At 26.7% G+C, this 16274-nt stretch overlaps 4 protein-coding genes across 5 annotated transcripts in view; all 4 read left to right on the top strand.

The window, feature by feature from the left end:
* Positions 1-200: 200 nt before the first annotated feature.
* On the top strand, positions 201-4676 carry LOC106793574 (coatomer subunit beta). The gene is made up of 10 exons (XM_014760617.1): positions 201-453; positions 635-1029; positions 1123-1456; positions 1527-1815; positions 1922-2262; positions 2346-2610; positions 2701-3068; positions 3169-3613; positions 3695-3930; positions 4031-4676. The coding sequence occupies exons 2-10, from the start codon at positions 662-664 to the stop codon at positions 4259-4261; spliced, it is 2877 nt and encodes a 958-aa protein (XP_014616103.1). The 5' UTR covers positions 201-453; positions 635-661; the 3' UTR covers positions 4262-4676.
* A 638-nt stretch (positions 4677-5314) lies between these two features.
* On the top strand, positions 5315-7151 carry LOC106793524 (receptor expression-enhancing protein 5-like). The gene is made up of 4 exons (XM_014760525.1): positions 5315-5548; positions 6023-6255; positions 6348-6483; positions 6554-7151. Exons 1-4 carry the CDS (start codon positions 5422-5424, stop codon positions 6598-6600), a joined length of 543 nt encoding a protein of 180 aa, XP_014616011.1. The 5' UTR covers positions 5315-5421; the 3' UTR covers positions 6601-7151.
* Positions 7152-7386: 235 nt separating this feature from the next.
* Positions 7387-9563, top strand: LOC106793588. Its single transcript, XM_014760637.1, has 2 exons — positions 7387-7682; positions 7794-9563. Exons 1-2 carry the CDS (start codon positions 7486-7488, stop codon positions 9076-9078), a joined length of 1482 nt encoding a protein of 493 aa, XP_014616123.1. The 5' UTR covers positions 7387-7485; the 3' UTR covers positions 9079-9563.
* A 299-nt stretch (positions 9564-9862) lies between these two features.
* LOC106793575 (cohesin subunit SA-2) overlaps positions 9863-16274 on the top strand; it is an 8346-nt gene continuing 1934 nt past the window's right edge. Inside the window, exons 1-16 of one of the 2 annotated variants that reach the window (XM_014760619.1) lie at positions 9863-10189; positions 10336-10543; positions 10637-10803; positions 10880-11055; positions 11135-11308; positions 11396-11600; positions 11702-12031; positions 12102-12707; positions 12800-13142; positions 13219-13452; positions 13535-13727; positions 13825-14011; positions 14086-14390; positions 14489-14700; positions 14781-14947; positions 15055-15106. In XM_014760619.1, coding sequence (XP_014616105.1) covers positions 10368-10543; positions 10637-10803; positions 10880-11055; positions 11135-11308; positions 11396-11600; positions 11702-12031; positions 12102-12707; positions 12800-13142; positions 13219-13452; positions 13535-13727; positions 13825-14011; positions 14086-14390; positions 14489-14700; positions 14781-14947; positions 15055-15106 — 3527 coding nt within the window. In that variant the 5' untranslated portion in view covers positions 9863-10189; positions 10336-10367. Of the gene's footprint in view, positions 10221-10335; positions 10544-10636; positions 10804-10879; positions 11056-11134; positions 11309-11395; positions 11601-11701; positions 12032-12101; positions 12708-12799; positions 13143-13218; positions 13453-13534; positions 13728-13824; positions 14012-14085; positions 14391-14488; positions 14701-14780; positions 14948-15054; positions 15107-16274 lie in introns of both variants that reach the window. The other variant, XM_014760618.1, reaches the window with a different exon arrangement.

Here is a 16274-nt window from a genome sequence, read left to right as displayed (position 1 = left end):
ATTAATTATAATATTAATATATATATATTAAAATTATATTTTTAATTCTTGAAATTTTTATATTTGTTTTAATCAGTAACACATATCTTTAAAATTTCGCGGCATATTTGTACATATCTTGTCTACATATATAAATTTAATATAATCTTATATTTGTATTAAAAATAAGGAATTAACAATACTGCTGATAATATTCTAAATTTAATATTACAATATACCAGTACGTTTATTACTTACTAACATTGTATGTAGAATATAAGTATCCATAAGATATGTCGAAGATTTTCTACTACTGGCGCCATCTTTTATTTCAGTGGCATCAGAATTTGACACGTATGCGGTTTCCTCCTTTTCTGCTTAGAAATGTCGTATAAAATGAATCCCTTATAAATGATAATTATCTTTGATATATATTATTAACGGTGTATTTTTACAAGATTATTTCAACTTTAGGTAAATATAATATAATTCGAATATATTGACATCGTATCGAGTTAAAGCTGTTATGTAGTTTGATAAAAAAATTAACCTTATTTTATATATATACATATCTATCATTAGATTTTCTCGAATAAAATTTCTATTCCAATGATATTGTATTAATTTCTCAATAAAGTCAAATATATATTTTCAGAACGCTTAATTGATCACTAAAGACAAGATGAGTACTTTAGTGGAGCAACCATGTTACACGTTAATTAACATGCCAACGGATACAGAACCTTTGAATGAGTTGCAATTGAAACAGGATCTTGAGAAAGGCAGTGTTCATATTAAAATTGAAGCATTGAAGAAAACTATTTATATGATCTTAAGCGGTGAACGTTTACCAGGCTTACTTATGACAATTATTAGATTTGTTTTACCATTGCAAGATCATACAATTAAAAAACTTCTTCTCATATTTTGGGAGATTGTACCAAAAACTTCTCCTGATGGGAAACTACTTCAAGAAATGATTTTGGTATGTGACGCTTATAGAAAAGATTTGCAGCATCCGAATGAATTTGTAAGAGGATCAACTTTGAGGTATAAATTTATTTAATAATAAAAGGATAATATCTACAAGAATTATTAGATAACATATATTAAAAATCTTCTTTATCTATTGATCTCTTTTAGATTTTTATGCAAATTAAAAGAACCAGAGCTTTTGGAACCTCTGATGCCATCAATAATAGCTTGTTTGGAACATAGACATTCTTATGTCAGGCGTAATGCAGTATTAGCCATTTTTACTATATATAGGAATTTTGAATTTCTAATACCAGATGCACCAGATCTAATAGCTAAATATTTAGATGGCGAACAAGATATGTCATGTAGAAGAAATGCATTCTTGATGTTATTGCATGCAGATCAGAGTAAAGCACTAGCTTATTTAGCTGCGTGTTTAGACCAAGTGCCTAGTTTTGGTGATATTTTACAATTAGTTATTGTGGAATTAATATATAAAGTATGTATGTATTATTAATAGAAATTTTTTATTAATCATCAAGATAATTATTGAAATATATTCATTTTAGGTTTGCTTAGCAAATCCAACTGAAAGGGCACGCTTTATTAGATGTATTTACAGTTTATTAAATTCACCCAGTGCTGCTGTACGCTATGAAGCAGCTGGTACATTAATAACTCTCTCAAACGTACCCACGGCTATTAAGGCAGCAGCTTCTTGCTATATTGAATTAGTTGTTAAAGAAAGTGACAACAATGTAAAACTTATTGTACTCGATCGTTTAATTGCCATGAAAGATAGCCCCGTCTATGAAAGAGTTCTTCAAGATCTTGTTATGGATGTACTTAGAGTCTTAGGTATATTTTCTATAATATTTTTTTCAATACATTAAGAAATATACGGTATATGAATTAAATTAAATTATATTATCCTGTTAATATTTTTGTTATTTATATGTTATAGGTTCACCTGCATTAGAAGTAAGAACAAAAACACTTGCTTTAGCAATGGATTTAGTAACAAATCGTACAGTTGAGGAAATGGTTCAACTTTTAAAAAAAGAAGTTCTTAGAACCGCTGGTGGTGAACATGAAGATGCTGGAAGATATCGGCAATTGCTTGTTAGAACTTTACATGCTTGTTCAATTAAATTCTCAGATGTTGCAGCCACGGTCATACCAGTACTAACAGACTTCTTGTCAGAAAACAATGAAGCTGCTGCCACAGATGTTTTAGTTTTTGTCCGTGAAGCTATTCAAAGATTTGAAAATCTTAGACCACTCATTGTTGAGAAGCTTTTGGAGGTAAAATATTACAAAATTAAATATTACTATATTAAATAATGTATATTCTAATCAGAATGATTATTATTATGCTTACAATATAGGTTTTCCCGCATATTCGATCAGTCAAAGTTCACAGAGCTGCTTTGTGGATACTTGGCGAATATGCAATATCAAAAGAAGATATAGAAGCAGTGATGAATCGTATACGTGCTGCTTTAGGAGAATTACCATTACTTGAAGCAGAAAATAAAAGACAAGCAGGAGAAAAATCAAGTGAAGATGACAACGAGCAAGCAGCACCTGCACAGTTAGTTACATCAGATGGAACATACGCAACTCAGAGTGCATTTAGCACCACAACAGAAGGTATTCTATTTAATTTATGCTTTTTGTATAATAAAAATATTATTATTATTGTATACTATTAAATATATACTTAATTTTTTTTATAAATAGGAAGGAAAGAAGAAAAGCGTCCTCCTCTGGTACAATACATGATGGACGGTGATTTCTTCATTGGTGCATCTTTAGCTACAACCATAGCTAAATTAGCTTTGCGTTACAAAAGTCTTGAAAATAATCTTCAGAAAAGTAATAAACTACAAGCAGAAGCAATGCTTGTTATGTCCAGTGTATTACAATTGGGTAGATCTGGACTTCCTACAAAGGCAATGACTCATGATGACGCGGAAAGAATCTCCTTATGTTTAAGGTCTCTTGCCTCTCCAACTCCATTATTGCAAAAAGTATTTACTAATGGATGCCGTGAAGCTCTAGGTAGAATGTTAACAGCTAAAGCAGAAGAGGATTCTCAAAATCAGAAGGTTATATTTAATTATTAATAAGTTAATAGCTAGTAATATTATATATTATATTGAATATATCAACAAGATTTATTTTTGTTAAATGATTTTAAATATTCAGGCGAAAGAAAAACCAGGAAATACTGTACAAGTAGACGATGCTATTCAATTTTTACAACTTAATCGTGGCTCCGACTTGACTGGTGGTGCTGGAGATGTTTTCGAACAGAGTCTCACTGTAGCTGTTGCTGGAAGACCTGGAGCAATGGGAGATACACCATCTCCAAATGCTTTAAGTAAAGTTACACAACTTACAGGATTTTCAGATCCAGTATATGCGGAAGCACTTGTACACGTTAATCAATATGATATTGTGCTTGATGTATTGATTGTTAATCAAACAGAGGATACCCTACAAAATTGTACTTTAGAATTAGCGACAATGGGAGATTTAAAATTGGTTGAACGACCACAACCTATTGTCTTAGCTCCAAGAGATTTTGCAAGTATCAAAGCGAATGTTAAAGTGGCATCTACTGAAAATGGAATAATATTTGGTAATATAGGTAAGCTTTATAATCCTATGTACTATAATTCAACAATTGTAGAGAGAATAGAATAAATATTGTATATTAATGTTAATATAGTTTACGATGTATCCGGAGCTGGATCTGATAGAAGCGTTGTTGTTTTGAATGATATTCATATTGATATAATGGATTATATCGTACCAGCAACATGTACTGATGCTGAATTTCGACAAATGTGGGCAGAATTTGAATGGGAAAATAAAGTCTCTGTGAATACAAGTCTTTCGGATTTAAGAGAATATTTAGCTCACTTATTAAAATCTACAAATATGCGTTGTCTTACTCCTGAAAAGGTATTTTTTTTATGTATTTAAATATTTGCTCTTTTTTTGTATGGATTATTATATCATTAAGTCCCTATGTAAAAATTAATAATTTAATTCTAATAAATAGGCTCTTTCCGGACAATGTGGCTTCATGGCTGCTAATATGTATGCTAAATCTATCTTTGGTGAAGATGCATTAGCTAATTTGTCAATAGAAAAACCATTAAATAAATCAGATGCTCCAGTATTAGGTCATATTCGCATTAGGGCTAAAAGTCAAGGTATGGCTCTTTCATTGGGTGATAAAATTAATTCAACGCAAAAAGGACCACAAAATAAAATCATACAAACCGCTTAAACTGTGTACATATCTGATACTAAAAAGGAAATAATACATTATTCATTCAGTATGATATAACGTGTACAATGTACACTTAAAAAAAATAAAAAGAAAATGAATTTTCATAAAAGATCAAGTAAAAGATATTGCACAATAATTTACAGATTAAATGTGAATGTTACTATAAATATTTCATAAGAATAATGTTTATAACAATGCTATACATGTTTCTTTGTTAGTGATTATAATAATTGACAGATCATTATTATTGATAGCATTATTATCTAGCTATTTTACTTTAAAAAGCATTTTACTGAAAAGAAATTTCTAAATCCTTTCCATTTTGTCTAGATTTTATAAACAATTTATTTTTATGGTGTATAGTTTTCATATTCAACAATATGATAGATATTGAAAGAATAAATAAATTTAAGTTTGTAAAAGAGATTTATTTCTAATGATTTGTTTATAATACAAGTTTTTATATATTCTCATAAAGAATATAGAGAATCCTTAAACGATCAGTAATATATTCCCATTTTAAAGTTTGTATTATTATTATTATTAGTAAATGAAAAACTTAACACATGTATATATATACGTGTATTTTGTAAAATTACTCAATAAAAACATTAGTATTTCTATAACATTATATATAATTAAATATTTTCATTATTAATATTCTATATAATTTTAACGAATACGTTTAAGTTAATGAAATTTTTATATCAAAAATGACATTGCAGTGCATGTCTCTTTTAAAAAGAATACCATTTTTGTATTTTCTCTCAAAATAAAATGTAGAAAAACGGCAAAAAAAATTGTTTTTACCTAAATGTATAGAAATTATTGTAATTAATATCTATTTGAAAGAAATGTAAAAATTATAAAAAAAAAAAATCAATTAATAATTTATAAAGAAAATCATATAAATAAATAATTAATATTAATATTATATATAATTATAATGATAATGTATAAATATAATAAAAAAAAATTTTTTCAAAATTTCTGGGGATTAATAGGAAACATTTTCAAAATAACTAGTAGGAAATTTTCAGTTTTTATATTGGAAGCACTGTTTTGAATAATTTACCAAGATTTATCGAGTTGTGACAACGGTCAAATTACAGCTGTTTAAGTAAAGTTTAACAATTTGTTTTATTATCAAATTAAAAATGTCAAGGATAGAAGTTATAAAGGAATCTTTAGAAAAAGCGTTAAAAGATGAAAGCAAACCATGGACAAAGTTTTTTACATTTGCTGAAGAAAAAACTGGAATCAATCGATTGTATCTATTTATTCGTATGTAATACCCACATAATAGTTCCATTAATTATCCTTTTAATTAACTTTTTAAAACAATTTTTTCTTAATCGCGTATATTTTATGTAATAATAAGATACAATTCATACATCAATTTAAAATTACAAAATACATAAAACTAAATTATATTATTATTTAAAAGAAGCATAAATAGTATTAATTTTTTTCTCGTTTTATACCTAATTTTAAATTGTAATAGATACATCTATTATACTGAAAGATAATTTAAAAGAGAAGATTGTCTGAACTTATTGATTAACCATACTACGTATATATAACGCATTGCTACCTGAATTTATTTTTATATTCACGTATATATATTTTTAAGGAAGGCTATATAAATAAAACTAATAAAGTATATATAATAAATTAATCTTATATGTATATATACGTGTATGTATATGCAAAATAATCATCAAATATTTATGTAATTAATATTCATTTATTTTTTAGAACTTATATTTGTCCTGGCATTATATTTGCTAATTGGAGCTGGACAACAATTAGTATGTAATATTATTGGTTTTATTTATCCTGCATATTGTTCAATGAAAGCTTTGGAAAGCCCCAAAAAGGATGATGATACAAAATGGCTAACTTATTGGGTTGTATTTGCACTCTTTACCATCATTGAATTTTTTTCTGAATTTATTGTTCAATGGCTCCCTTTTTACTGGCTATTAAAGGTTAAAAAATATTCAATTATATATATATATATATACATTTTCTATCTGTTTTTAAATAAAATGAAAATATTTTCAATTGTTGTTCCTTGTAGTGTTTCTTTTACGTATGGTTGATGGCTCCAACAGAATACAATGGTTCCTTGGTTGTTTATCGACGTTTAGTACGCCCAAAATTTTTGCAATATCATACCTCTGTGGACAAATTTTTATCCAACGCTCGTGACACTGGTAATTATTTGATATCAAAATTAAAATATTGAATAACGTTTGTTTATTTAATTATATAATATGATTTCAGCGATAAAAACTACAGTAGGTGCAGTTCTTACCGAAAAAAAGGATTAATAGTAAACATTTACTATATTTATATATATAGTACTATATTATCGTTAAATCAACAAGCTTGGTATAAATCAAAAAATCACATTAAGTATTTTATAATCATTATGTAACCATAAACTAAGGTGCTTTTTGAAATGTTTATAATAATATTTTTAAACTGGAAATTATTTTATATATATTTCTAATCTATGAATCAAGTATTTCTTATTTTTAAAATTTAATTTTTTTTACCCTTGTCGATTAGGGTAAATAAACTTAAAAATAAATGTAGTATTTTAAAAAAAACTTTTATTACAATTGATATTTAAATGCTTTTAAGTGAAATATTTATACATTAAAATTACTTTTCATCTACGTGTACCTTAAAAATTATAGTGAAATAGTCAAAGAAGATCATGTAAAAAAAAAAAAGCAATAGAGTATTCTTATACTTATAACAGATAACTATTAAAATATGTAATTGTCCTCTTTTATAAGGAAACATGTATATATATGCTGTGCATCTTTATTGTCTTGTATCTTGCATTGATCAATTAAATAATGTTTTTACACGATTAACCCTTCTATTTAATTAAAAATGTATTTTCTCTTTGACTTTTTTTGGTATATTTAGTAAGTTGTGAATTTAAATGATATTAACAAAATTATGATAATTGCAGTCACGTTTTCCTTTAAAAGATTTTTAAATAAATGACTTAATGTTCTATGTAATAGTTTTAATTATAACTCGAAGATATACTCGTCCTAACCTATTTAATTATTAAACACAAAGTACTGTTTCGCATGGAAAAGATCAGAACGCATGGAAGTTGTTTACATCGTAATAATTGAATATATCTATATTTAAATAAAATATATGTACATAATTGAGTAAAAATATTAAACATAATGAATATACTCAGGACAATAACATATATACCATGCAGAGCAATTAGTAGAAAAAATGCTGGCATTAAAAGTAAATTAAAAATATTAAAAAGTTCTGGATACGAAGAACCTAACCTCGAAGAATTAGATAGTCATGATTTAGATGAATTTGAAGCAGAATTCATGCACGCTGACAAGTTTCATGAAGATTATGAACAGTAAATTGTTTTATATCTATTTTCTTAATTATATTAAATTATTATATATTATATATAAAGAGTATATATAAATCTATTTTTATTGCATAATAACATCAAAATTATTTTTAGGGAAAAAATAAAATCTATACAATTACTCAAGAAACGAATTGTTGCGTCAAAATATTTTAAAAAAGACAAGGATCCTAATTTCCTTACTAGCATTGAAAAAGATCAAATAAGGAAGCTACATGAAAGCGACCCAGAAGAATGGACAGCAGAAGTGTTAAGCAAAAGTTTTCCAGCTTTACCGGAAACAATTAACAAAATTTTAAAATCTAAGTGGTCTTACAGATCAGTTGAACGAGTCTTGCAATATGATGCCACTGTTGTTGATAATTGGAAACTATTTCGAGCAGGAAAGTTACCTGTTAGTTCTGTTTTGCGAGAACATTTAGCAAAATTTCAAAATAGAACAATAATGTTACCCGACAGACATCTCTTAGCAGAGAAATTAGTACCACCGAAAACTGAACTTCCAAAACCAAAAAGTACTTTTTTTTCAAATATCGTGCAAAGTTATTTAGATCAGGAAACAAATAATCAAGACGATAACAAAGTATTGCCAAGTGGTAAAGAGACAATGGTAGATACAAAACTTTTGAAAGATACTAGTAATAATATCATTACAAAAAATTTGCTCGACAAAAGAAATTTAATGGAAAAAGAAATATTGCATAAAAATAATACAGCATTAATCAAACGCAAACCAAATTCAACTCAACCAAAAATTACTTTCAATGAGTTTGCAAAGAAGGAACTTACAAGAATTTATGTAGAAAGGCCGGAAGAAGCTATTACATTAATACATGCATATCAAAAATACCTTAACAAAGTTGATAATACATCTTCTGATATTGAAGACGCTATTATACAATCAAAACATGTACAACCATTAAAAGAAGAAGAAAAAGAAGATGAAATAAAAGTAAAAAAAGAAAATTTGAATTCTTGGAATTTAGAAACATCAAATAAAGAAAAAGAAGAATTAAATTCTTTAAATTTAGAAACATCAAATGAAGAAAAAGAAGAATTAAATTCTTTAAATTTAGAAATATCAAATAAAGAAAAAAAAGAATTCAATTCTTTAAATTTAGAAACATCAAATAAAGAAGAGGTATTGATTTCTTTAGACAAAAGTGAACGTCCACAGCTTGTTTCTACAGACAAAATTGATGCCAAATTAGACACTTATATAAAGGAACGGAATACAAAAATATCTGAATGTGAAACATATTCACAGCCAATACAAATTCCAACAAAGTTATACCAAAAAGGCAAAACTTATAGAATTTCTGATTGTTATTACGATGATGATGGAGAATTTTTATATAGAGTACCAGGTGTTAGGAATTAATAGTTAATACTAATAGATAATGTTGAAAATTCATTAAGACCACGCTCAAGGAAATCATTTGCCTATTGTTATATTACAATACGCTAAAAGACTATTTTCAAGAGATAGTTATACACTTAATTCTGTTTTTATATGATAAATACATGTCCGAAGAATACGTTTAAAAAAATTCGTGTAAAAAAATATATCGCATCTATCGACAAATACAAGATTGATTCCAATACTATGAAATCAACAAAAATAATCCAATAAACCATGAGTTTTCAAAAGTTTCTTCTTAGAATTTGAGTCGATTATGTTAAATCAAAATTGTGTAAAAAAAGTTCGTGTAAAAACAAAATTGGGTGTATATGTATATATTTATATAATTTCTAACTATGTAAATGTGCATAATCCATAATGTGTATTGACGAATATAAAATGTCTATATAAAAACAATGAATTATTTATAAAGAAAGAAACATAATATCTTCACCTATTTAGATTTTGAGATGAATTTGAAATTAATTAATTTAGATTTGTAATGTATATATTTAATATTTATAGTATGTATTATCTATTATTTTTAAGTAAGTAATGTGTAAAAATAGAAACTAGTAGAAACGTATACGAAACTTTTTATCTAAATATTTTCATCTGGTAAAGTAAACATTTAATTTATTATTTAACATGATAAAATAAACCACAAACCATTTTGTCGTTTTATATGAATTAATTTCTACTTTACGGTTTATTGAAGATTATTGTATTTTGAATTATTCCAAAAATTCGCGCGCTTAGCTCTTTTTGGTGAAGTTTACAATTGACCAATCAGAATAGATAACTATTTTTCTATCTAGGGATTAACATTGCTTGCACGCGTTTCAGTAGTTTGGTTTTATTGAGTCGTAGAGTTGAATATCAAAATATGTATATATCATATTAAATATGATTTTTATTTATATACATTTATATATAGTTTATAATAACATTTGAAAATTATTATGTGTAAAATATACTAAGGTTATTTTATAAAGATAACAGCATTTACATGAATTTCCTAGACAGTTGAAGAAATATCGAACGTTTGTGACATTGTTTAATTTTTGGATTATCCTGGGACTTCATTCAGGTTTACAAAATAATGTTTATAATTATCAATTGTAATTAACATTTTGTCATGTTTCGTAAAATAATTTATATGCGTATCAATTAACAAATTTGTTTTATATATTAATTATACATATATCGTCTATATCTTGTATAATAATGTTTAAGATTCTGTATAAAAAGATACAAAAACTATCATAATGATGCATAGAAGAGGTGGTAAAAGAATACGTATGGATGATCCGGTACCTCCAGAATATGATACACCTATGACACCTATGACTCCATCAAATGATAATACTGCTGATGCAAATGAATCATATTCTTCTTATACATCATATAATAATGTGCCTCAAACCCCCGTCCATAATCCTACGTAAATATATATTTATAATTGTTTACATAATCTACATTTTTAATAACGCTCTCACAACAATATTGTTCTTTTATATGTATCATGTTCTTTTAGACCCGAACATTATTCTTCTGAAAGCTATAGTTCTCCAGGCACATCGCAACAGCAATACCAAGAACAATCTAACAATTTTGATAATCAAGTACAGTTCGAACAACCTATGACACCTGCAACACCGGCTAATATGAGAATCACTCGGAATACACGAGCTAGATTACGAGGTGTGTTTGTAATTATCAATAAAATTAGTCATAATCGAGACATAAAATTGAATTAAACTTTACTTTATATTTGAAGGAAATTCTATACAACAACCAAAATACAAAGAAATTGATACAGATTTTATTCCAACGACAACTAGTAGAGGTAGAGGAGGTGGTCGTGGTCGTGGAAGACGTTTGCATCATTCTCATAGTTTAGAAGATGAAGCTAGTCTTTATTATGTTATTAGGAATAATCGTTCCTCTCTTACTGTATGTTATTAACTAGTTATTTATAAATGAAAGGACAATATATGTGCAATACTTGTTTATATGAATATTTTCTTGATAGGCTATTGTTGATGATTGGATAGAAAAATATAAAAGTAACAGGGAAAACGCGCTTCTTATGTTAATGCAATTTTTTATTAATGCAAGCGGTTGTAAAGGACGCATTACGTCAGAAATGCAAGCAACCATGGAGCATGTAGCAATAATACGTAAAATGACCGAAGAGTTTGATGAAGTATATATCTTTTTTTATATCTTTTTATTTATTACTCTTTATCTAATGATTATTAATCTATATATATATATATATAATTTATTATAGGAAAGTGGAGAGTATCCATTAATTATGACTGGACAACAATGGAAAAAATTTCGTGCAAACTTCTGCGAATTTGTACAAATATTGGTTCGACAATGTCAATATTCTATAATTTATGATCAATTTTTGATGGACAATGTCATTTCATTATTAACAGGTTTATCTGATTCTCAAGTAAGAGCATTTAGGCATACAGCTACGCTTGCTGGTTAGTAGTTCCTAAACATTTATTATTATTATATGTATAAGCTAATCATTTCCAATATCATATAAATTTATGTATAATACTTATTTGAATTATAATTTTAGCAATGAAATTGATGACTGCTCTAGTAGATGTTGCTTTAACGGTCTCAATAAATTTGGATAATACCCAGCGACAATATGAAGCAGAGAGACAGAAAGCAAGAGAAAAAAGAGCAGCTGACAGACTAGAATCTTTATTAGCTAAACGAAAAGAATTGGAAGAGAACATGGATGAGATAAAAAATATGCTTACATATATGTTTAAGTCTGTATTTGTACATAGATATAGAGACACGTTACCAGAAATACGAGCAATTTGTATGGCAGAAATAGGAGTTTGGATGAAAAAATTTCATCAAAATTTTTTGGATGATTCATACTTAAAATACATCGGTTGGTAAAAATAAAATTGAATTCGATAATATTTTAAGATGTATTTAATCTTAATGTTTAATTTTTCTAGGTTGGACGTTGCACGATAAAGTTGGAGAAGTTAGATTAAAATGTCTTCAAGCATTGCAACCTTTATATGCTTCTGAAGAGTTAAAAACAAAACTTGAATTATTTACTAGTAAATTCAAAGATAGAATTGTTGCAATGACGTTGGACAAGGAATATGATGTAGCAGTACAAGCTGTTAAACTAGTTATATCAATTTTAAAGCACCATAGAGAAATTCTTACTGATAAAGATTGTGAACATGTTTATGAACTTGTTTATTCGTCTCATCGAGCTGTCGCACAAGCAGCGGGAGAATTTTTAAATGAACGTCTGTTCCGACCAGATGACGAAGCCATTGCTGGAGTTAAAACTAAGCGTGGCAAAAAACGTTTACCCAACACTCCTTTGATACGTGATCTTGTATTATTTTTTATCGAATCTGAACTTCATGAACATGGAGCATATCTAGTTGATTCTTTAATTGAAACTAATCAAATGATGAAAGATTGGGAGTGTATGACGGATTTGTTATTAGAAGAAGCTGGTCCTGAGGAAGAAGCATTAGATAATCAGAAAGAAACATCCCTTATTGAACTAATGGTTTGTTGTATAAAACAAGCAGCAACAGGTTGGTTATAATTATATAATTAATCTCTTTTCTAATATTTATATAAATTTATTGTAATGTACAACGAGTAATAATTATTTTTATTAAAATAGGAGAAGCACCTGTTGGACGTGGTCCAACGCGCAAGATTTTATCTGTTAAAGAATTGAAGCAGGTACATGATGATAAGCAACGGTTAACAGAACACTTTATTCAAACATTGCCACATTTGCTCGACAAATATCGAGCAGATCCAGAAAAATTGGCTAATCTCCTTGCTATACCACAATATTTCGATTTAGATATTTATACTAAATCACGTCAAGAACAAAATTTAGACTCTTTATTAACGAAAATTCATACTATTGTTGAAAAAATACATGATACTGAAGTTCTCGATACTGCATCTAAAACTTTAGAAAATATGTGTGTCGATGGTCATGCAATCTTCACAAGGTACACACTTAACGATTAATTTTATGATTAATAAAACAAAATAACATTGTAACATTTAGACAATTAAATTTTACAGATGCGACGTTGCACGTTCAACTTTAATTGATTTTATTGTAAATAAGTATAAAGAGGCAATAGATGAATATAGAAATTTAATAGAAGGAGATGAAGAACCAGATGAAGATGAAATCTTTAATGTTGTTCAATCATTAAAAAAAGTATCTATATTTTATTCATCCCATAACATGAACCCTTGGGGAATATGGGATTCTTTATATAAAGACATTAAAGATGCAAAAGATCCTTCAAAGTATTATTTTTATTTTATTTTTTTATTACATGTAATTAATAGATAATGTTCGGTTTTTATAAAAATCTATAACATTTTTCAGGTGTTTACCTCATGAGGCTGTGAAATATTGTATAAGTGCATGTTTTTTCGCCATCTTATGGGGTCAGCATCATTTGATGGAAGCTACAGATTCAGGAAGTCGTGGAGAAGACGAATGTCGTCAATTGAAGCAGCGTCTACATTCATTTATGGCTTCTATGCGTTATTTTGTTAGTAGTGATAATAGCACAGTGGTAATTATTATTTTATTAAACTCTATAAACATATATATAATATTGATATACTAAAATAATTTTAGAGTATATATATAATAATTTAATATTGTTACAGCGAACACCACCAATTTTAAGAGAGGAAGCATATAATACAATATGTGATTTACTAGTAGTATTTTGTAATCAATTAGCTAGTCACCCTAATGTATTAATGTCTCAATTAGTATATGAGCCTGACCAAGCAATGCAAAATATGCTTAATCGATTTATACAAGAATATGTTTTTTGCGAAGAAGAAGATGGTAACTATTTATTTATATTATTAAAGAATAGATTTTGTACAATATAAAAAATAATATTTGTTATGTTAACATAGATGAACACGATGAGCACTCAAAAATTGAAGAGTTACATAAACGACGAAATTTCCTAGCTAGCTATTGCAAACTTATTGTCTATAATATGATTCCAACAAAAGCAGCAGCTGATGTATTTAAACATTATGTAAAATATTATAATGATTATGGTGATATAATAAAAACTACCTTAGGTAAAGCTCGAGATATTAATAAGACGAATTGTGCTTTAACAATGCAACATAGTTTAAATATTTTATATAATGAGATTGTTATGGAGAAGGGCAAGGTTAACAGAAATAGCGAGGAGTTCATTGCAATTAAGGTTTGTTTTATAATATTTTGAAGAAATGTAATAAATAAAACAAATTTTTTTATTTTTTTTACGCAGTATAATATTTAAATTATATTCAATACTTTTAGGAATTGGCCAAACGATTTGCATTATCATTTGGTTTGGATGCCGTAAAAAATCGCGAAGCAATTACTGCTTTGCACAGAGCAGGAGTTTTATTTGCTATTACTCCTCCCGATGGTATCGAGCAAGATCCAACTGGTCCACCACCCAATCTATCCTTTTTGGAAATTTTGTCAGAATTTACTAATAAATTGTTAAAACAGGATAAACGCGTTGTGTAAGTATTATTTGTGAAAGATAATAGAAAATATATTTTTATTTTCATTTATTCATATATAAATATTATGTCTATTTCAGATTAGATTTCTTAGATAAAAGATTACAAGCTGGTATGCCTTCTTCACGAGGAGAAGATTGGCAACCATTACTTTTATATAGGAATAGTCTTTTGCATGGAGAAACTGATCAAGTTCCAGTAACAAGTAAACGGGCATATACACGACGTAAAAAGGATCATTTAGCTGGTCAGTTAACATTTTATATTTTACAAATGTCTGTTATATATATGTACTTAAAATATGTTGATAATATATATATATTAATTATGTATACGATATTATTTATTTTACAGAGGAAGAAGATGCAGATGAAGCCGATGAAGGTTCCGATCATGAATTTTCAGGGTAAGTTAGGTGTATACAAGATCTGTTTTAAAATAAAGCAGTTCTTTTTTTTTATCTTTTTCTACTATAATTATTAATAATGTAGAATTGAATGCAAATGCAACCAATTGCTTCCTTTTTTTTTTTATTAAGATAGTATCCTTTATTAAATATTTTTAATTTCATTAAATTTTTGGTGATGAAAAGGCTAATGTTATTCTTTAACAGCTTTTTAAATTTACTGATTACTTAACGTTATCTAAGTAATATTGTAGCAAATAGCAAATAGTGCATTTTTCTTCTGCATTATTATTTTTCAATCACATAAAATTATTTAATGTAAATATTAATTATCACTTTACTTTATCTTTTATTTCACTAATTTTATATTTATTAATGCTTCATTGTATTTCAAAATATTCTTAATGTGCTATTTTACTTAATATTCATGATTACTTAACATATACATATATAAAATACATATTTGTATAAAATTTATACAGATTTTACATCTGCATAAATTTTATTTATCACTTGTATTCATTATATTAAGTTTTTATTCGTTGTTCTCGATAGGTTTACTAAAAAATAACTTGGTTAATTTATTTATAATTAAGATTTACTTCATTTATTTACCGTTTAATTTTGTTCTTGATTAATAACTTAATAAATATATATTCAATTTTTATATAAAATTTACTATTTTTAATAATACGTCGTATCTATTATGTTTATTCTTTATTATAATATATAATTGCTGTTTAATGTTACAAATATGTATACCTAAATAAAATATATTCAAATCAGTGACCGTAATTTTATGCAATAGGAACGGAAAATTTAATAAATTTCTATGCACTATAAAAATCATAAATATAACAAATTATTGAACTTCTCATTTGTCAAGAATTTGATTTGAACAAATGACCTTTAACTTTAATTAAATTCTATTAAAAAAATATCTTTAAAATAAAATAATTTATTATTTATACTTGCAGCTGCTTATTTTTGCTTAATTCTAACTGATCTAATATTACAATAATTAGTATTTTCTTGCATGGGTAGTAATCTTTGATAAACTGCTTGTTGCAGGCTACCTGATTGTTAAGCGAACTCTACAATTATAATTTTAAATAATATAAAATAAAATATGTGTGTTAATATTTTAATATATTATACACATATTATA

This window comes from Polistes canadensis, unplaced genomic scaffold, assembly GCF_001313835.1.
Source record: "Polistes canadensis isolate GaletaPanama2010 unplaced genomic scaffold, ASM131383v1 scaffold_15, whole genome shotgun sequence".
In the NCBI taxonomy this organism is placed as follows: Eukaryota; Metazoa; Arthropoda; class Insecta; order Hymenoptera; family Vespidae; genus Polistes; species Polistes canadensis.
This window is presented reverse-complemented; position numbering and strand designations above follow the sequence as displayed.

What these genes read in the sequence shown, in the direction of transcription:
- LOC106793574 (XM_014760617.1), top strand. Translation starts at nt 662, where the DNA reads ATGAGTACTTTAGTGGAGCAACCATGTTACACGTTAATTAACATGCCA. An exon ending in ATTTAGCACCACAACAGAAG is followed by an intron (nt 2,611 to 2,700) that starts GTATTCTATTTA and finishes TTTTATAAATAG; the next exon opens with GAAGGAAAGAAGAAAAGCGT. An exon ending in AATAATATTTGGTAATATAG is followed by an intron (nt 3,614 to 3,694) that starts GTAAGCTTTATA and finishes ATGTTAATATAG; the next exon opens with TTTACGATGTATCCGGAGCT.
- LOC106793524 (XM_014760525.1), top strand. Translation starts at nt 5,422, where the DNA reads ATGTCAAGGATAGAAGTTATAAAGGAATCTTTAGAAAAAGCGTTAAAA. An exon ending in CTTTTTACTGGCTATTAAAG is followed by an intron (nt 6,256 to 6,347) that starts GTTAAAAAATAT and finishes TGTTCCTTGTAG; the next exon opens with TGTTTCTTTTACGTATGGTT. An exon ending in ATCCAACGCTCGTGACACTG is followed by an intron (nt 6,484 to 6,553) that starts GTAATTATTTGA and finishes ATATGATTTCAG; the next exon opens with CGATAAAAACTACAGTAGGT.
- LOC106793588 (XM_014760637.1), top strand. Translation starts at nt 7,486, where the DNA reads ATGAATATACTCAGGACAATAACATATATACCATGCAGAGCAATTAGT. An exon ending in TTTCATGAAGATTATGAACA is followed by an intron (nt 7,683 to 7,793) that starts GTAAATTGTTTT and finishes AATTATTTTTAG; the next exon opens with GGAAAAAATAAAATCTATAC.